At 31.2% G+C, this 21,762-nt stretch overlaps 1 protein-coding gene across 2 annotated transcripts in view; it reads right to left on the bottom strand.

Annotated features, from left to right (window-relative positions):
• The window catches only part of LOC107438379 (calpain-9), an 83,329-nt gene that overhangs the window by 11,731 nt on the left and 49,836 nt on the right, over window positions 1–21,762 (bottom strand). For both annotated transcript variants that reach the window (XM_021146964.3, XM_071178497.1), the window contains exons 4-9: window positions 16,210–16,462; window positions 13,752–13,926; window positions 11,581–11,655; window positions 8,113–8,276; window positions 3,710–3,882; window positions 1,323–1,486 (exon numbers count right to left, since the gene is read on the bottom strand). In XM_021146964.3, the coding sequence (XP_021002623.1) occupies window positions 1,323–1,486; window positions 3,710–3,882; window positions 8,113–8,276; window positions 11,581–11,655; window positions 13,752–13,926; window positions 16,210–16,462 (1,004 nt within the window). The remainder of the gene's footprint in view (window positions 1–1,322; window positions 1,487–3,709; window positions 3,883–8,112; window positions 8,277–11,580; window positions 11,656–13,751; window positions 13,927–16,209; window positions 16,463–21,762) is intronic.

The raw sequence follows: 21,762 nt of genomic DNA, 5'->3' as shown, positions 1-21,762 counted from the left end.
TTCAAATTTAGTGGATAACAATTGTAAAAAATGAGTGAAAACAATCCCACGGACAATGCGACGGATTTAAGGTTATGTCAAGGTACGTCTCTTGTGAATATCAATTGATTGTTAAGTTGTCTCTTCTGAAATTACATTATGACGCATTCACATACATTATTAATGCAAATACATTTCCCAGGGCGAGACGATGAGGCAACCACAAGCACTTCCACTGGTCCACGAGGGAAAAATGCACAATATTACCGTGATTACAGAGCACGGAAGCGAGTGGAGCAGGAAAAAGAGTTGTGGAATAGAACTAGTGATCCTTCTACGGCTGCTGATTCTTCTACAATTAACGTCGCAGGTTGCGAAGTTTAACTTCTTCCGCGCGGAGGGATTCCACGCACAATTTTTTTTTCCATATACATCTTAAACAGCCGTGGTGGTTCAAGAGATAGAGCGTTCTCCTTCCAATGAAGTGGACCTAGTTCGGATCGCAGCGATGGCTGGTCGATACGAATTTCGCACCGGACTTACACCGACCAGAGTGCTGACGTAAATTATCCTCAGTGGTAGACGGACCATGGGTTAGGTTCCCCTTTGCCATCAGGCTAACGAAGTTTTTCGTGGTTTTCCTCTTCATGCAACTGAAATGCGGGTTAGTTTCCCCAAAAAGTCCTCCATGAAGGCAAATTTCTCTCCGTACTTGATCCTGGAATTCCCTTGTGTTCTGGATTGGATTGATTACAAGGCTAAGGAGTTAAACATTAAGCAGTCGTAAACTTAAAATTAGGTCAGCTGTTCAACGACTGTTATAAAATAAAATTAAACATATCTCAAACTATGACAAATATTACAAGATCAATTTCTAAAATGAGGAAAGATTTTTAAGAAACGAGTGCGAAGCAAAGTAATTTACTGAATGTTATAAAACGTTCATAATAATTCTGTATTCATGAAAAATAATAATAATACAATGCACATAAAAACATTTTAGAAGAAAAAAGTGGTGATTGGCTGACAATTTTTTTAATCGCCACTTGTTGTAGTTATCCGCCGCCCTGAGATTAGTGAAGACCATTATTTCTGCCCTATGTCTATGAGTACTAGCTTGTCCCTGAAGCAAAGGTGGCCGGTGCGTAATGCTGGCCACATTGCCACCATCTTGTAATTATGGGCCTTAGCCTCAATCACCCCTTAACCAACAAATGGCTGTTGCTAGAATCATATGCTCCTTTCTTGGCTCAAAGTAAATATTAGCATGGTATTAAATTTGTTGTAGTTTTCAGCAATATAATGGTTCAACACGCTTCAAGATATCAAATAGTTAGGCTTACCTCATAAACAGTGAAACCAAGTGGAAGAAGGGGATGTTTCTTATTTTGCTCCATGCTCTGCAAACCCAGAGAATAAAATTGGAGAATCGAAACTACTACGTGACATTTTTTGGCACCACTTTTTGCTATGTGAACACGAAACTGAGGATTCATTGCAGTTGTGTCTGAAAAAAGAAAAAAATGCTTAGAAATACAGCTTTGCCACATCAAAGATTTTTAACTTATTTATATAGTATTAGAATTTAGAAATAGTTTCGATTTATTTGTGGGATGCTTATATGGGTTTAAACTATGAACATGAACGACAATACTTAAGAACAATCCACTCTACGTCTTCACGACTCTTCCTCCTAGTAAAACTGTCCCATCCGCTCTCAAGCAACACTTAAAGGAAACGAATAGTTTATTCACTAGATATGAATAGTTGACACTCTACGGTATATAATTTAGTTTATCTGCCATATTTTTATTTATTTCTGTATGATTACATTTGTAGTATGATTGAATAACAATTATTTGTGATTTATGGTTTTAAAGTTGAGTCTTTCTGCTTCATTTTAGTAATAATCATTGAATTTAGATTGAATTGAGTGGATTTATGTTAGTGTTATGAATTTTTTTCACATTGTGCATTTGTGTAGAAACGCCACATTTTCTAAACAATCCAGTTCTTTTATCTTATATTTTAGTTCTACTATTTGTGGAAACTTCTGTCATATTTTTATTTACTCTTGTTTATTTTTTTGTCCTACGGTAAATTGTACTGTAAGCAGAGAAAAATCTTCCTTTTAATCACGATTTTTCTCGTATTTATTCTTCAAATAGTTATAAAAGATCAACAGTGCATGTCAACCATGTAAATATGCATGTTGTTCAACATTACATTACATTACATTACATTACAAATACATTTTAGAATAAAGGAAATACATAGAAATTAAAATAAATCCTAATTCATTATGCAAAAAGTGCTTTTGTCTTCATTAACGTAAGACATTTTTAAGGAATTAATTTCTAAACTTTTAAAAGATTAAATACAACAAGAAAAATAAGCGAAAAAACGGATTGCAGTGAATTAAAATTCATAAAAAAAATTAAAAAAAAACAATAAACTCAACAATCTAACCAATAGTTAAGTTTTTTATCGTTGCTTGTCGCTGATACAGTTTGAGTGAAAGTTGCCATTTTTCCTCGCGCCTTTCATTGGAAAAAAAAATAATGATAACGCGTCGCTTTTTTACATGCTAAAACATTTGAGTGAAAACTCTTACTATATTTTTCTGTGGGTATGTCACTCAAAGCATCAGTGATTGTCATTCTTTTTTTAATATTTAATTGAAAATAATCATTAAACCACTAGAGTGGCTAGATTAAGTTTGAAAGTGTATTGACTTTATCGCGAGCTCCAGTCCAATAAATGTAATTCAAAATTTCTGTCAAAATTTTAATAGAATTACAGAAATATTAACTATAATAAGTGATTTCATGAAACTCTGTGTCATAAAAAATTTTCCTTTTCTAATTTAGCTCGTTTCGAGTGAAAGAACTCGAATAAATTAAACTTGAAGTTAAGAAGAAATGTCAATGTTTTTGTGGAAATAACTTTGGATTACACAATAAGTTTAGATCACTTACATTTAACGTAATATAAAGTTCAGATCAAAATATAATACAGACAAGAATATTCTGCTATGATTATTTATTACTTATCTATAATCTAAATAAATACCAATTTTAATGAAGTAATTGATTAAAAAAATGGTCTATAACTTAGAATTTTAAGGGTATTCAGAAAAACTTCATCATCTGTAATATATTTTTATAAAAATAATAGTTTTGCGCACTCTTCTTATATATGTTCATTTATTGTGTCTTTCTTTAAATTTAATCCCAATATACATAAAAAAATATATATTAATTTCCTTTTTTCCATTTTTTATTGCTATGTTCCAATAATGTAAAAATTAATAGTATTGTAATCCATCTTCAAAATTCAAAACCAGTGAGATATTATAAAAATAGGTAGTGGTTTACGATGCCCCATAGTTTTAACTAAACTAAGAAAGAGTTAAGATGACTTAGAACAATTAACAATGCAGACGTCGTTCGGAGCATTCTTCATTTTAGTTTTGTTTGTTTGGGTTATCAATCAGTTTTTTTCTTGTAAATTTTTAAATGCTTCATTATTTTTTTTTTATTTAAAATTCTGTGTTCATTAAAATCTTGTGTTCAATTTTCTGTCAGTTGCTTGCTTAAGGCTTAAGGCAGTCACCAATAGTCCCCATTCATTTGTATACTAAAATATCAATTTCCGAACTGTTAGTGACTGAATAAGACCACATTGAGCAAGAGATATCAATATTCATCTGAAACTTAAAGGGAGATACCTTTGTACTGGGGTCCTCCTCCGGCATTAAAGCCGACTCTCCATCTCCTGCGCGCGAGGACCGCCCGCCAGGGTCTCTTGCTGTGGAGAGCAGACTCCAGCATCCAGTCATCCGGTCCCACATGGAGAAGATCTAGGAATGTGAAATTACGAAGGAAATCTTCGAAAGACATCCTGCAAAGGCACACTGAATCTCAACATTTATAATACCATAAGAATAAAAAATTCAATTTTTTTTTAAAATATTAGAAGATTAAGAAACCTTTCTCTTTTCAATCAAATTCAATTTCGGAAGTGATAAGACTAGGAAGGAAAAATCTAAATATATTTTTATTCCTTTCCCAAATACACTTATGGTGAATTTTTACATCGTTCAGCAGTACACTGTAAAAAATTCCGGATAAAATTACGGTAAAAAAGTACTGGCACTCACCATGATTTCACTTTTTACCGTGAAATTAATTTTTACTGGAACATGTTACGGAACAAAAAAAAATCCGATATACCGTAATTTTTACTGTAATAATTATGGTAAAATCACCGAATTTTATATAAATATTGCTGTAAAAATTACGGTAACATTTTATGATAAAAATGGGCTTTCCGGATCATGTACCCAAAGTGCCGGTACTTTATACGGTAAAGTGATTCGAAATTTTGTACAGTGCATGCCAAAGGTACAGCATAATTGTATTTAAATATTCCTTAATCCTTCCTTTGCTATATTTCTGACTGAATCACTTTAATTAAATAAAAATTACTGTAAAAATAATTTACCGTAGTTTTTACAGTTATAATTACGGTAAAATCCCTAAATCACTCTATTTAAATAAATATTACTTTAATTACTGTTCAATATTTTCGATAAAAATGGATTTTCGGATAAAAAGGATTTTGTGGATAATGCGTCCGAAGTGCCGATATTTCATACCGTAATTTGATCAGGAATTTTTTACTGTGTATTTTTAAAAACATGTAAAATATAATGTCGTCATCCAATTATAATCTAAGAACTCATGAGTGCGGTATTTCAGATTATTCATTCCGTTTTCTCTCTGAGAATATTATAACAATACTAATCTACAATCAACATTTTTCGAAAGGTAGATAGAATTATACATTTGTTAATTTTTAGAGTTTTGATAAATATTCATGTTTCAGTGCAATTTTTTTTCAGTATCATCCAAATCAGTTTTCATCAGTTTGAACAGTAGTAAAATTACGTTTTAAAAAATCTTATAACTGACAGACGTATAACTTTAAGCAACTGACTCAAAACGATAATAACTTTATTGATTTAAAGTTTTGAGGTAAAATCTATAGAAATTTCTAAAATTTATCCAGTGCTATTTTCCCTAATTTTATAAAAGGATCTCATATCTAATCTTTTCTGAAAAATGTTTGTTTTTTTATGACCGTCGTTGATCAGAGAAACCAAATTTTTGTTTCCGACTACCAATATTCCTTTTAATTCCAGTAGCCTTTTAATTTTGAAGCCAATTTGGAGGACTTTGGAACTCTTGGATCAAGTTTTGAGGGAGATTTTGCTTCGTGGAAGACTTTTTGATGGAACTCACCCGCATTTGCGTTACATAATGAGGAAAAGCACGAAAATCTCTCAAGTTTATCCTGACAGCAAGGGAACTCTAACCCATGATCCGTCTACTACTGACGATATTTTACATCAGCATTATGGTCGGAGCGAGCCCGCTAAAGAATTCGAATCGATCAGACATAACTAGGGTCGAACCCGGGTCTCTTCATCGGAAGGTGAGTGCTCTATCCTCTGAGCCACCATGACTCGTATTGTGTTATCGAATGATACTAGTTCTTCAAAAAAAAGTTAAAGAATAAAAAAGCGCAATTTCAAAATTCTACGCCCTCTATACCAATTCTGAAAATTGTGGAAAATGTCATTATGACTAAAAATCAAAAGTCTTGTAATTTGCTAATTACTTGCTGCAGCACATTTTGTTTGCGATCTAATTTTTAATGTTTACAAAAGTAACCTCAAAGCTGTATTATCTGGACTCTTAACAAATTTTGCGAAAATTGAGAAATATTTATTGATTTTTCATAGTTTTCTTATAAGTAAACAAAAAAAATTCAAAATTTTTATTTTTATTTTTGAGTACATTATTAGCCTGCCCTAAAGGCTAGATAATTCTTTACGGCAAAATGCTACATACATATATTTTAAAATTATAGTTTTGCCTCAGGTGCAAGGCTTATGACTGTTCTGAATTTATTTTTGAAAGAGAATCTTTCTGAAAAACATTGTTCATTTAATTACTGAAAAGTTTTATCAGGGTAAAAAAAACATGTTATAGAAGCCTTTTATTTCCCTAGTAACCGAATGTTTAAGATGAATTGCTTTCATGGCGCCTACATATAAACATAAGTAGGTGCAGTTTTTACTCTTAAGTCTTAATACAATTCTACAACATCAATTTACTTTTGATAAACTTGATTGCTTTTAAGGCTGCACCCATATCCCCTTTTCTTTGTTCCTTCTAAAGGAAATATCTGGCTTCATCAAGTTATCTACTACATAAAACCTTGTTCATTTAATTCAGTGAAGAAACTCCCTTAAAAATGTACCCAATAGAATAAAAAGGAATTGATCATGCAGATAAAATGGGAGAAAATAATTCTATTTAAGATATTTTGTCGGACCTTCCCTTCCGCAGCTGAGTAAAACATTCGATAATTTCGAAAATGTGGCACACTTACCCAATTATTCAATTTTATTATTTTTATTGTTATTCTATTTTTTCATTTAAGACATATTTGATTGCGTACTCGTCATTTCCTTTGAATTACGATATACATTGAGAAAATTTGTAATCTATATCAAATGATAATATCGTTAAAAATTGTTCCAATTTTAAAAATCTGCCAAGTTAAGTAAAATTTTTTGTATTGCATAAATTATTGGAACTTCTTCGGCAGGAAAAGTTGAAGTGGAAGTTAATTTGAGTGAATGAAAAATCGAATATTCTTTAAAAGGGATGCATCGGTTCTCTTATAAAATCTGATCAATGTTAAGCCATAATTTTAGTACACTGATATCGTGTAAATATGCTTAAACCTTACTATCATTTTATATTGAACCACGGTTCTGTTCAAGTTGAACAATATAGAGAATCTAAATAAATTACAGTATGCACCATATTAAGGTTTCAGCTTATTTGAACAATGTTATGGTTCAGCATGCTGTTAAATATATAACACTGTAGTAAGCTTGATTACACGAAATTGGCTCAAATTGAAAGAAAGAAAGTCTCAATTTTACAAAAAACTTATTCAGTAGAAAATTTGCATAGTATTAACATTTGATGTACTAACATTATGGCTTCAACTGTATGTACATTTGTTTCGGGAGCGTTAGGGTGATTAGGTTCGATTAGCAAGCACGTGAATGCAGAAATTACATTCGACGACATTCATGACTAGTCAAGTGCTACTGCTAGTTCGCGACATTCTCTAGGGCAAGGAAAATCAAGTACTTCATAACATACAACTATTTTAAACCATTTAAGTTTAGAAAAAAAATTTATTTAAAGAAATCAAACAATTGTTTTCACAAATATTTAACATCTACGACCACAATTTTCCAAGTGTATCCCCGATCAGGTTTAAATGCTAGCTAGTTTATTTTCACTTTGACTAACGGCACACTTGGCAGAATGGTGGGAATAAACACCACTTCAATAAGTGGCAGTGGTGTTTATTTCTGCCATGGCGTGACTGAAATTGATATGGGTTCAATTATGTTTAATTTAAAAAAAGAACATTAAATAAGTATAATGAAACAATTTCGGGGAGATTATAATATAATCTGTAAGAGCCGCTATGGCCCAGGGGATAGAGCGTTCGCCTTCCAATGAGGCGAACCGGGTTCGAATCCCAGTCGATACGAATTCCGCATCCGGCTTGCACCGACCACAGTGCTGACGTGAAATATCCTCAGTGGTAGACGGATCATGGGTTAGAGTCCCCTTGCCGTCAGGCTAACCGTGGGAGGTTCTCGTGGTCTTCCTCTCCATGTAACGCAAATGCGGGTTAGCTCCATCAAAAAGTCCTCCACGAAGGCAAATTTCTCCCAATACTCGATCCAGGAGTTCCCTTGTATTCTAGATTGGGTTCAAAATCACAAGACTATGGAGTTAAACATTAGTAGTCGTAAACCCATAAAATTGGGTCGGCTGTTCAACGATGGTTATAAAATAAAATAAAATATATTCTGTAAATGAAATGTAGAATAACCGTTCTGTCCTTAAAATGAGCGCTTTAATGAGTTAAATGATTATTTAACTAATTGCAAATTGTGAAAGCAGTTTCTATATTTGCAATGCTATGTGATGATACAATGCTATGAGATGATGTTCTTTTTAGTCTTACCAAAATTCTCCATCATTTCTGATTCTGACACTCAAAAGCTCTTGGTCCCTCTCGGGAAGACTGTCCCATTCCCAAGAGCGATCACTCCAGGGGCCATTCCATTCTCCTTTACCCCAAGGATTTCGAAGGCGTATAAGTGGCACTTCTCCAGTTCGTGTTCTTACCTATCAGAAGAAAAAAATAAGCAAGTCAGATTTAAATCCACCATAAACTATTAAATGGCATTGGTAAGACTTTTAATGAAATATTAACTTTTAAAGTAGTTTGTGTGTTTAGAAATAGCACACAAATGTTCGATAACTTTCAATTTTATGCGATTAGGTAAAGTGACAGAATTTATAAATTTTAATTTTACTTTTTTATACAGGCTTCACCTAGTAGAGATATATATATAACGAAAACCCTCTTATATTCGCGGAATGTAATGGAGTATAATTTTGAGTCCTGTTATCACACTATCTTTAGTCTAATAAGAATTTTGTAATAAGAAATTGATCTTTAAATAAGATATAGCTCATTTCTTTGAGAGTTGATTCAAAAATGGCTTTTCAAAATTGGAATGCCTAGGCTTGATGTTATATATATGGTTAATAAATGTCTATTCTTAAATAAAATACTCCAAAAGTTAGTAGTTTTAAAATTAGCTACACTAAATGCATATATATGTGTATTAGTTAAATTACATTGCAGTACATTAGAGAAAAGTGTTGCACCATGACATTCTTTTCACATTTCTATTTTTAGCTTCAACAATTAAAGTCAAATTTACAATCTAAAGGTGATTTTTAAATGTCTAAACGTTCTTTGTGGTAACATAAAAAAATTATAATAACTTTTACATGGAATTATCTTTGGATAAACAAGTTTTATACCCGTGGGCGATATTGTCTTTATTCGCTCAGTTGCAGAGTTACGTAGAAATACGCAAAAAGTGAAATTAGCATTACGGGGACTAAACTTTCGGCTGCTCCTCGACCTAAATTATTAGGACTATATTTCCTCTCCCTATATCTTGAGTGGACTGATCGTTAAGACACGGTTCCCAGCAGATCACCGAAGTCAAGCATCACTGGCTGCGGTCAGTGTACGGGTGGGTGACCACTTGGATCAGTCTGCGTAGGGACCGAGGGTGTGCGGTATTGGTCCTCGTTAAACTGTGCTACTGTAAAAAGCTCGACTTCCCGCGCAGGTCGTCGGGCTACCGAAGCGAGGGTGCCAGCCAGCCCCTCCTCAGAGGATCACAATTGTGATGGCATGTCTTCGGATCATCCTCCGGGATGTTTCCCAGACCGTCGCCAATAGCCCATTGTGCAGCTCTAGTGCGACGTAAATTAACAACAACAACCCCCTATATCTTGAGAATGCAAGTCCGGCGAAACTAAAAGTATGCTTATTCAGAGAATGTTCCTTTTTGCTTATGATTTCTTAACTTAAAATTTAGTCGGCAATAATTAATTAGCATATTTCAGGTCACCCTTTTTCACCATTAAGATTGATTCTAAGGAACCAATATAGATAAAAATATCAATAAATAAAAATATCAAAAGATGAAAATTAATTCACGGTGTTCCGTTTTGTAATTTACGCATTTTTAAAAATAATTGATATTAAAGGTTTAAAAAGAAAAGCATTGATTCAATTTCAGTACAATTTTTTTCTACATGCAAAATACAGTTCAAAAGATTTCAACTGCTTTTGATTCATAAAAATAATTATTAATTTTAAAATATTTACATAACTCAGCTCTTACATGAGAATTATATCGCTCTAAAACTACCTAATACTAAAATATCGCCCACGCCTTGTCAGAAATTTGAACTTCAGGTCAAGAAAGTCACGGATAATGGTTGAAACTGAAAGCATTTGAGTACTATGACCTACATTAATTGAACTTTCCTTCCATAGGTGTTGGGTTTAAAAGTGAGCTTAAGTGTTGTAGAAATTCAGTTATCAGATGTTAGAAAAAAGATTTGTAGTAAATAATAGGTTTGAACTAATGGTATAAAAATTACATAGTCATGAGAATATCTTTGCTAACTTCTTTTTGAACCCGTCTCATCATGATGTGATATTTAGTTGATCTCTTTGAACTAATACGCAGATTAAAGAGTCGTTAAAAAAATTATGACTCGTTTGTTTCATATTTGATTTATATAGCTAAAGAATTATATCAAACTTAGTAAACTTAATAACGCTAAATAATTGGTTCTTTTTTTTTCTAAAACAGGATTTTTAGTTTAAAACGATTTTAATACAATCTTATAAATTGGTTTTAGCACTACTTGATTTTTTGCATTACAAAACTAAAAAGGAAAGCTTAAATATTGTTTTGCAAACTGCATTTAAGATCATAACAGTTTTTTCACTTTTCTATTTAAATACTAATTTGAAGAAATATTTCAAAAGGAGAAATATCCTTTAAAAATATTATTATTGCTTTTAACCCAAACAGTTTGCAATGTAGCAGCTACGATATCTATTTTGTGTATATTTTGCTTACATTTAAATAATCGCGGAAAAAAATATTGAACTTCGTGAACAAGTTTTGATGGACATTATTTGATGCAATGCATATGTTTAAACTACGAATAAAAACGAATGAATTAAAATGACTGTAAGTAACTGCATGCTTTAATTTTGATGTGACTTAATAAGTATAATTATATCGATGACGAATATTGTTTATTTTAGATTAAGATATTAACCAGGCACATTTGAAGTATAAAAATCGACATTTAATCAAAGGAGGCTAATATTAGTCTGGTAAAATATTTCTTTGGGATTTAAAATATTCGAAATAAAGAAATGCACAAAAACGTCTTCATTAAACAACAATAAATCTTTTAAATGCCTGAAGAAATGAATAAAGCATGAAGGAAAACATATATCCACGAAGACAAATTTCTCCCAATACTTCATCCAGGAGTTCCTTTGTCTTCTGGATTGGGCTCAAAATTACAAGACTACGGAGTTGAACATCAGTAGTCATAAACTCAAAATTGGGTCGGTTGTTCAACGACGGTTATAAAAAAAAATTGGTAGGGCACACAAGCAGGAAAGCAGTTTCGTCAAATATTTTTGAAGTCATTTCGCATCGCAATTTTTATCAAAAATGCCTCAGTGTTGTTGAATCATCAAAAATGAGAGTTTTACATCTGATAGCCTAAGGCTTATACAGCTCAGAAAGTTCTCTTTAATCCCAGTAAACCATGAACTACAGGGGATACCGGAAGAAACCTTCTAATCAATCTAATCAATAATTTGAGTGAACTTTTTCAAGCATACGCACTTTCATTCTTGAAATGGAAAGTGCGTGGTAGTAAGAAGATAAAACAGAAAGATTGCAGCTAACCACCATAATCTATTTTCTAATGAGTTGAAAAAGAAGAAGCAAAGCGTGTAATTCCGTTTAAAAATATTTTTATTTTAAGTGTTTCTTAAGATGATTAGAAGAAGATCTATACTAACCCTTGCCAGTCCAGTCACACTATAAGCATGTTGCGTAACTAATCCATTACGTAGTCGCACAGGTGAGCGCTGATCCTGAAAGCAAATTAAAACAAGGTATTTTTAGCTTAATTAACTGAATTCCAACTGGAGAAAGTAACATGTAATCTCAATAAATCGGAAATAAGAAAAGATCATTCCAGTTAATTTGCGTTTGGGAATCGAAAGTTAAAAATCAATAATGTTAAAATTTTATAAAAATTTTAAGAACTACGTTTTTTGAGTGGACTGAAAAACAGGAAACTAATGTTTATCAGGCCTTAAACGAAAAAGGTAGGGCTCGTCACTTTCGACAGGCTTGAGGAATTTTTAATGGTGATAAAGTCTAAGACGAAATCACTCCTTTCGTTTAAGTTCGACAAAAATAAAGTAATTTTTTTGTTTTTGTTTTCTTCTATAAAAAATACAGTTTTTAATTTCTTTATTTTATAGATTTTTTTCTTTTAGCTTTGTGATGGCTAGTTTGTTCATGTTAGAAAGTGATCTAAACTCAGATTAGTGGTACAAAGACAAAAGTTTACATTCTTCATTTAAGAAACAATTGCTAGCTAAATGGGCATCCGACATGAGCTGAAATGTAAGCACTCTAGATACTCGAAGAGTGATCGAAATTTCGATTAATGATAAAGTGGTGTCATACATTATGCTAATGGTGGTCACGAAGTGATTGAAGCTGATTTTGTACAACAGATAAATTTCTTTTGGCTTTTTTATGGTGTTAAATTCTACTGATAACGATCAGGAAACTATTCGTTACTTGCATTGATATTCAGCACTGAACTTAAAATGAAGAAAGTAAGAGCAAGAAAGGTTAACCTTTTCTCTGACTCTTCTTTTTTAAACTCTGAACTTAAATTCCTCCCGGCTAACCGTGGATTTAATCTTTCTATAGTTGATTTAGATGTTGCTAAACTCCATAAACCCAAACGCCCTTGATATTGTCATACCAGAAATTATTTCATAAAATTATCTTCTTACCGTATTTGAAATTTTTGATGCGAAGAGACATTTGATATTCTCATATAAAGAAATTATCTTATGAGATTAACTCATTGCGATATGAGACGTGTTTCAAAATTTGATTGCTCTCATGAAAGCGTTGCTGCTCAATTTTTTGGATGGATTTTTAAAGACACAAGCTCCTTGATTTCTACAAAAAACTATTACTCATTGAATGAAAACTGAGGAGCACCCGAAAAAACTTGTTTCTTTCCTTGAATTCAAATTTGAAAACATGAGTAGATGAATGATCCAAGTGGCATTTTAATGATTTTAAGTAAATAACATTTAATGTTTATACGCTGTCCGTAGGTAATAAAAACTGGGCCTTGATTTCATATTTATTTTATTCGCAGGTTTCCATACCACTCATTTAACGTTCTTAACGTTTTATTTCGCCTCCAGAAGACTGGTATTTTAAGATTACTCATCGATTGCTTATTGCCAAATGCACTTGAATCCTTTTTTTCTCTCCAAAAACTTCGAAAGTGTCATTTGGATCCATCATCCATTAACATCTTAGAACTTAAACGATTTATCAAAACTAATAAAAGTTGTATAAATAAATGTTGTTTAAACACACTGTAAAAACAATTGGTGCATAGTTGCCACCATTCTCAATGTTGAGGTAAACTTAAGTTATTTTGCAGTGCACGCAGTCACATTTTTTATTTACTTTTTCACTGTTCACTTTTTACCATTAATTAATTTATTTATTTATTTTTGTTGGTTTGTTTACTGACAATATATATTTTCATGCTTTCAATTAGAATCAATTTATGGCTTTGGTGTGAAACAATTTCATTTATAAAATAAGCACATTTTTAATAATATATTTACACTAATTCTTTCAAAAACAACTGTTACTTTCTTAGTTTTATATAAAATTTTGCACGATAACTACAGTTTTGTACTTAAAAAATGTATTTAGTTTACCTTAATGCCAAAAATGGCAACTATACACCAAAACTTTCTGCAGTGTAAGACTAAAATAAGAACGTTCCAATTAAACCTGAATTTTTCTGAAGTATCACCCTCCATCCAATTATTTCCTTAATTGTGCGAAAAGTAAAGATGAAGATGAAAATTTTTATACATCATTTGATAAGAAAAGAGGTTTGCTTTTATCTTACCGTATGAATACTAGCTGCGAGTAAGGTTGACCGAGAGATACAACTGTTGACCGTTTGGAACATGACGTGTGGATCATGTTCTGACATTCGAAAATTCTGTGCCACACCACCAGTTAAATCTTGCAGAACTTGAGCTGTTCTTCCAACAAGCAAATTTGAATAGCCTGAGTAAAACCTTAATAACAAAAAAGACAGGTATTTACAAATGTTTGACAATACTACAGTACAAAACAGTATGATAGCTATAAACACGATTTTCAGAAAGCCCTAAAATGACTGACGTTTCAAATCGATTGACAAATATGAATGAAGATAGAAATGTACGGTTTACTGTGTTCTGTTTAGGAAAGGAGATTTTTTTTCACACCAAGTTTAAAAATTAGTTACAAACCGTATTAACAGATAGTTCTGCTGTCTCAGTAAAACTATAAATGATGTTCTGCTGCGCATTCCAAATTAAAGTGTAGGAAGGATTTTAATTTTGTCTTTAGGCTGCATCTCGTAATTGCTGCAAAGGTCACCTATTTTGAATTTCTTAGTCTGCAGTGGCAACTTACTGATGAACTTTGCAATACATTTTAAAAATTGGTATGAATAAAGTGTTAGTTTTTTAAGTTGAGTGCAGCAAACCATACAGTTTTATTTCCATGCAATTCTTCGCTAACTGATATTTAAAATAGTATATCATTGTGACTCCTAGTATCCTTTTCTATGTAGATTTATAATACCCTTGCTTCAAATAAAACTTCCAGATTTTTCGATTCGGTGGTATTTTATTTCCAACGTAAAAGTTATAGATTTTATTCGATGTTATTATTTTGATGACTATCTTCCTCTCGATATTATACATCTAATCTAAGGGTGACAATGAAAACGCCGAAGTGTGAATGAAAATTGTTGCCATTACAGGCAATTAAGTAAAATCCTTGTAATCTTTCGTTTAAATGCAGTTATTAATTTCATTAATGTCTTTAAAATATTCATATTTTTGAAGTTTTTATGAACGGTAAACACAAAAAACTGATGTGAGAGGCAGAAATCGAATTCCATTAGAGAATGATGACGCAATTCTCTTTTTATTTGTTACAAAACGAAATAAAGAAAATGGGCTGCAGCTATTATTTTCAAAAAAATAACGTTGGCAAACAAATTTTATGTTGCATTTATGTAAAAAAAAATACTTGATATTGCCTAATTCGGGTGTGGGGATTTCAAGTACGAAATTAAGCTTTGCTCCTAAGGCTACAGAATATTTTTAAAATGACATTTTTTGTCGAAATGTGCAAAAATTAAAAACGTTCAATGCATAAAAAGGGGGTCGTATGAATGGTCCTATAAATTTCTAGGGGAGTTAAGGAGGATCATCTGGATTAAAACGGCATACGAACTCATGCCGGTTACTGTTACAGTTTTAGGCTAGAGGAACTTCTTTACAATGACCTGTTCAGAAACATATTAAAAATAGTTCATAATAGGGTAGGACTCCTGGCATCGTTACCGGACATGGGTTTCTATGCGAATTTAATCTTGATGATGTGCCTTAACTCCTCTAGAAGTTTGTTACAACATTTATATGATCTATTATAATATAAAGTTTTCATGCGGCTACATTTCGACAAAAAATTAACTAAAAATATAATTTTTGAAAAAAACTGCAGCTTGGAGAGAGAAACTGATTGAAGATTTGAAACCAATGATACAAAAGTATCTTAAAGATCCGATAAAAAAATCTCTTGCAGTAGAAGAAAAAGATGGTTCCCCAGTGTTATTATTCATTTATCTTATATTTCCTTACGTTGATTTTATATGTGATAGTATATTATCTTTGTGATGACATTTTAAAATTAAGTCAATTCCTACTTAGGTAAACAAAAAAATTTTTTATTTTAGTTACTTTTTACTGCTAAATACCTAATATAAGAGAAATTTTTCTCTGAAATTAATTAATTACATTTAATTAATGAGATAATATTTGAAAAAGCTGTATTAACATCAAGTGTTACACCAGAAGCTTAAAAAATGTATTTGAACAAGATATAAGGAACAATTTAAGGAGATATAAGGAACAATATATAACTAGGGTGTGAACTAATAGAAGGAATTGAAAAACAATGCAACTGTAAGGTAAGTGTTCTAATTATGATCAACTTTTGCTATATATAAACAATTTTGCTATATACAAAAACTCAATTTAAATTAAATTAGCATTTTAGTAAGAAGGTAATTCGAATGTGTCACTTATTAATTTTTCCAACAAGATTATGAAAAGTTCAAAAAAAGGCGTTTGATTCAGTAGGGTATTGTGCAGTGTGTTTTTTTTTTCAATGGCTAAAAAAATTCCCTAATCATAATAGAACCACAACAGAAACACCCGTTTTACTTCATATTTTATTATACCTTTCATTGCATGTGTAGCAAATTTCATCAACATCTGAATGAATTAAAATTTCAATATTACTTGGCATAAGCTTTTTCCAGAAGAGCCGGCCAGAACTCGGTGGGATCAGTGGATCTCAGAAAAAGTGGACGTCCTTTGGATGTGGGTAGTCTGTCGTCCACTATAATCTCCACCCAATCACCGAATCTCCAGAAACGGAATCTGAAGATGCCGCAGTATGCTTGGTGGAAGCTTTGGTCAGGAGGAACGACTCTTTCCAGGAACCGTGGTGTCATGGTTAGGCAAGAAACAGCTGCCACGAGACTGTAGTCTCCTGATTTAATTAAAGGGAATTAATTCTAAGTTAATGAATCTTATAACACGTTAATAATCTTAAAACAAATTATATAACTTTCGATGAATAAGTCCAAGAAACTCAAGTGGAAAACTTGACGATAAGTGGACTACTTGATGAAATAAAAACTTCAAATAATGTTGTAGTTCATCTAAAATAAGAACTCCCCCAGACATTCGTCTGGACCTGTGGCGGTGACTATGGTAACGAGGTATGACTATTTCAAGTAGGGATGCGGGGTTTATTACTGTTTTGGAGTGGTTTTGGCTCGGATCGGCGGAAGAAAGGGAATCTCTTTCTTCGGTCTATTGTGTTAGTCCTAGAGTGAAGCCACCCTCCCTAAAATGCACCATTCTTGCTTCCATAGTACCAGACGGCCTCACACTTTGTGGCGGGACGAGTTCTTAGCTTAGACAGACTATAGTTTTTCTAGTTTTGTTTTTCAGCTTACATTTATTTTTCAATTATCCGCTGATGACTCTAGGTTATCTGTTACAAATTTCCTTCTTCATGTCTGGGGCGAGTCTTAAGAATGGCATCCTATTTTTGAGCACTCGAAATAGGTTGTCTTTTACCATTTTCGTGTTTTTGGAAGCAAATGAAGTTTTTATAACATAAAATAAATTATACAGTACTCTAAAATAAATAAAAAAATTCTTTAAGAAGTCTGTATCACGATAATTAAAATTACTAAAGATTAGTAGTACTAACACGAAATTTCAAATAAATTGAAGAGCTGAAAATTTCATAGTTATTAAATACTGCGAAAAAAAAGGTTAAAAACAATCAATCAAAATAACAAACTAACTATATAGTTCAAAATTTTTTTATGGAATATAATAAAAAAATTAAAATTTTTAAAGTTCTTAGTGGGGTTAAAATGTGGAAATGAATAATCAGGCCAGGTATACTCGCGCTTTTCATAGATTTTTTTAAAATAAAATTAGTTTTAATGTACAAATCTATGAAAGGAAAAGTTTGAGTGTGTGTCTCTCTTATAAATCCAGAACCGTTTGTGCCAGCTTCCTGAAATTTGGGCACTAAAGTAAGTGCAAAGGGCAATTTCGACCCCTAATACTAAAAATGGTTTAAAAATTTAAATTAGATCATTTGGGAGAAATTTTCGAACAACAATTTTTTCTCAACGTTACCAACTACTGCCATTAATGAAACTTTAGAAGATGTCTTAAGCTAAATAATCAATGCCGGGACTACGTCACCGAATCAGTATTTCTGAAGTTATCTGAAGCCACGAGTTTATTTTGTTCATACTTACGCTTATGAAACGTAATAAGACAAAATAATTTAAAATCAATGGTAATAGAAATAAAAAAAGATAATTTGTTTATTAAAAGGTAAAATTTATAGAGAAATGGTAATAGTTCATTTAGAGGAACAGTTGCTACTTATTCGCTAAGAAAAACTGTAAAATATTATTCCTACTATTATTGAGGCCAATGAGGTCTTTTTAATTTTGGTATAAGATATTACTGGTACTATGCGAATAAAATTTAATAGGTGCTAAATGAGCGTATTTATGTACCAATATGCGTACCTTGAGTATTATCGAAATATGTTTTTTACGGTCTTTTCCATAGGCTTGATTGTGATAAAATTTGACAAGCAAGAGTTGGCTGCAAACAGTAACATTATGCTAAGTGATAGTGAATAAAATTAATCATTATTTTGATGGAATGAATTTCTAAAAATATGACTTGCTTAGTATAATAAAGTAAATTCAACGAGAAGGGCAACAAATAATAATTATTTTTGTTAAGAAAAAATGAAATTACTTTAGCTTTGTTAACTGTGTCAGCATATGTTTTTTTTCTTTTCAGTTTTGCGCATAATTTCGCAGTAGTAACCACTACCGATTACTTTTTACCCAGTACAGTAGTAATACTTTTCTTTCACCCTGTACGACTAGATACAATAACTAGACGACTAGATAATAACTAGAGAGAAATAATGAAACAAATTGCTGGTAATTAAATAAAAAAAAAATTTAAACATTTTGATTGGTAACATTTGGTTTGATTGGTAAACATTTTGAAAATTGTAATTATTTTATAAAATAAGTACGGTAATAAAATTGGTACTATATGATACTCGATGAGATTTAATAAAATATACGATAGGGAAGGATAAAATGGGATCTGTTTCATGCGAGGAACGAGAATATACAAATTTTTACTTTCTTTGGCTTCTTAGCTAATAAATATATATACAGCTATAATTTAGCAAGTTTTATCATACACTAGGAATTCCAGAAACATATGGAACGAAGTTTTAGCAAAAGGTAGGTAATATATCATAATTTAGTAATAAAGAAAATTCGCAAAATAATATATTAAGCTTATTTGTAAATTTAAGTACTTTATCACTCGTAAAGTGAATAATTTGGAAATATAGATTGTACACAAAAATAATTATAGTCAAAGCTATCAGAATATGGTAGAATTTGTGTGTTTCTGGCTCTTTGGGAACCCCAAAATGCTCGGTTTTTATCAAAGTGGTTTGGTAATGATTTTGGTAAAATTAGGTAATTTTATTCTGATACACTAGAGCATAGCATAAAAATTATTTATTTACTTAAATTTACTATTCAGTTTTATATTTTTTCTAAATGTGTAGTAAAATAAGTAATAGAGTTTTTAAAACAAGAATTTCCATTAAACCGCGCTGATATATGAAATGACAAAAATACCAAAATACGTGGTTTAAACACCATATATTTTGGTTTTAGTAACCAGAATTATGGTATTTTTTTACCAGAAATGCCATTACCATTCAGTAAGGTAATTTTATCCGATTTTTCCCCTGCATGTTATCGAAACATCTGCGCATCTGATCCTTTTAAAAAAATATTGCTTAAGCTGAGAGTTATCAGATTATATATATCTTGTCATTGGCTATTAGTATTTGCAGAAAAGTTACTAAAATTCTAAATTTGAGTTTTACAATCAAACTTACCCAGGCTTGCGCTATGTAAAAACAGTTTATCTCAATAAACTAATTTTGTCCCTCAAAAAAATTCCTTAGCTTTGGCTTCTAAAAAGAAATCCAGATTTCTTCTTTTTTTATTTCACTTAATTTTAATAACTTTTTTCAAATAATTTTTGAAAAAAAAATTTATAAAATTCTTAAATTGAGTTTGCAATCTAATTTAACCAGGGTTATTTTATGAAGAAGAAAAAACAGTTTATCGCAACAAACTAATTTTATTCCTATAAATAACTAATTTTTTTCCTTCCTTATTCTTTTACTCAACTTTAAGATTTTAGTAACTTTTATTCAATTAATTTTTAAAGAAAAGTAACTAAAATTCGAAAATTCAATTTTACAATCTAATTTATCTAGTCTTGCGTTACGTAAAAACAGATTATCTCAATAAAAAAAATTTGTACCTATAAATATGTACCCTAAAAAAAATATAAATTTCTTCCTTTTCTTCTTTTTTATCAGTTACACTGTGAGACATCCTTTTCTCGTGTTTCTCATCTCTATCAAACTGCAGAAGAGGGTGCAAAGGTTGAAAAGGAAAACATATTAACCCGACCTTTTCAGACAAAACTCTGTTACAATATATCTTTATAACTGAAAGTTGATGACCATACTCAACAGGAGTTTTTCCCCTTTAAGACCAGGAAGTCAACTGACAGTCAATTGGAGTTTAATGTAGTCAATTGGTCTGCTCAGTGGACCTTAAAAATCAACGAAAGTTTAACGTCCCAAGACTGATAGCATTCGCTAAATGAATGGTAACGATCCTTATCTCAGTTCGAGTTCGATAATATCAGTCTGGAGCAACATTTTGTATTAACTTGTGAAATGTTAAATGGCTGAGCATGCTTAACATACAAAAGAATTCGTTACATTTCGAATTATCTTGCCGTTAGGGTCAGCACTCTTATTTTTATTTGTTTATTTATTTTTTTGGTAATTAGGTCATTGCTTTTTAAGTGAAATTCTATCATGAATACATAAGCAACCAAAATTATTTTTTCCCAATTTTTCTGTTAATTATTGAAAAAAATTTAATTTACAGTTGATTGTTTATCAATTTTTAAATAATTGTAACCTAACCCTTACATAAATTTAAGATGTTTTTGAGGTTTGCTTTGAGATAGCTACGAGGTGTTAAGGTTTATTAAAGTTTTTATTGTTTTTTTATTTATTGCTTGAAGTTTATTTTACTTCAAAAAACAAGCTCAACCCCCAAAGTGTATCAAGTTGTTTTAGTCACACTTGAGGTTGTTTTGAGGTTGATGGAAATCTATCTTTGAGCAATAATCTTAGGAAGGTTGTTTTTTAGGTGCACATTTTATTTTTTTACACTTCAAGGAAATAAGTACATCTGAGGTGTGAATAATTCTATCTGATCTCAACTAAAAGTATTGCTGAGTAACTCAACTAAAAATGTGAAGTTGATTTTATGAGGCGAAAAGGATTTTAAATTGAGGTTTATTGATGAAGCTATTTTTGGTGCTATACATAACCTCATTTTCTACCTCAGATGTGTTTTTGTACGCCTGTCAACCCTAAAACAACCTCGAAAACACCTTATTCCTTGTAAAGGAATTTAGGTAATTTTTCCATTAACTGTCTCGCTAATGTAATATAATATTGAAGAGCTAACTGAAAGAATTTTCCAATAAATTTCTATTTCTAACAATCAAAATATTAGAAGTTGTTTGATAAGTTTCCTGGCAAGTTTCAAAAATTAAAAAAAAAAAGAGTGGTTTTTAGATTCCATATTCATGTAGGAATTAAAGATTTTCAGGAAGAAAAAAAAACTATTGCAGTTATTTTTTTAAATCTAAGTAATATTTTATTTATCATGATAAAACGAAAATTTTAATGCGATCTGTAATTGTCAGAATTCTTTTGAAACTCAATTTAATAAATTATATTTAAGAAAACAAAGAATAAAACGGATACTTATTATATAACTTATAATAAAATTAGAACATTTTGTTGCTAATCAACAAAATATTCAATTGAAACAATCTGGTTATATGCTTCTAGTTTATGTAGACTATTTCTCAAATATTAAACTAAATCTAATAAATATAAAGTACTATACTACTTACATTAATTATTAAATAAAATATTTATGGCGTAAGGAAATTGGAAAATCGGGCTCTTTGTACTTGTCTCAGGTGTTTAGCAGTACGTCAGGCTGATTGAACATATCTTTAGCATTGTCTAGATATCCTGATATTTTTCAGGCCAATTACAATCCACCCAGTTGCCCTTAGGCTTATCATAAAATGCTC

Source organism: Parasteatoda tepidariorum, chromosome 3 (genome assembly GCF_043381705.1).
Source record: "Parasteatoda tepidariorum isolate YZ-2023 chromosome 3, CAS_Ptep_4.0, whole genome shotgun sequence".
NCBI classification, from domain to species: Eukaryota; Metazoa; Arthropoda; class Arachnida; order Araneae; family Theridiidae; genus Parasteatoda; species Parasteatoda tepidariorum.
Note: the sequence above shows the minus strand (reverse complement) of the source record. Positions and strands in the feature narration are given on the sequence as shown.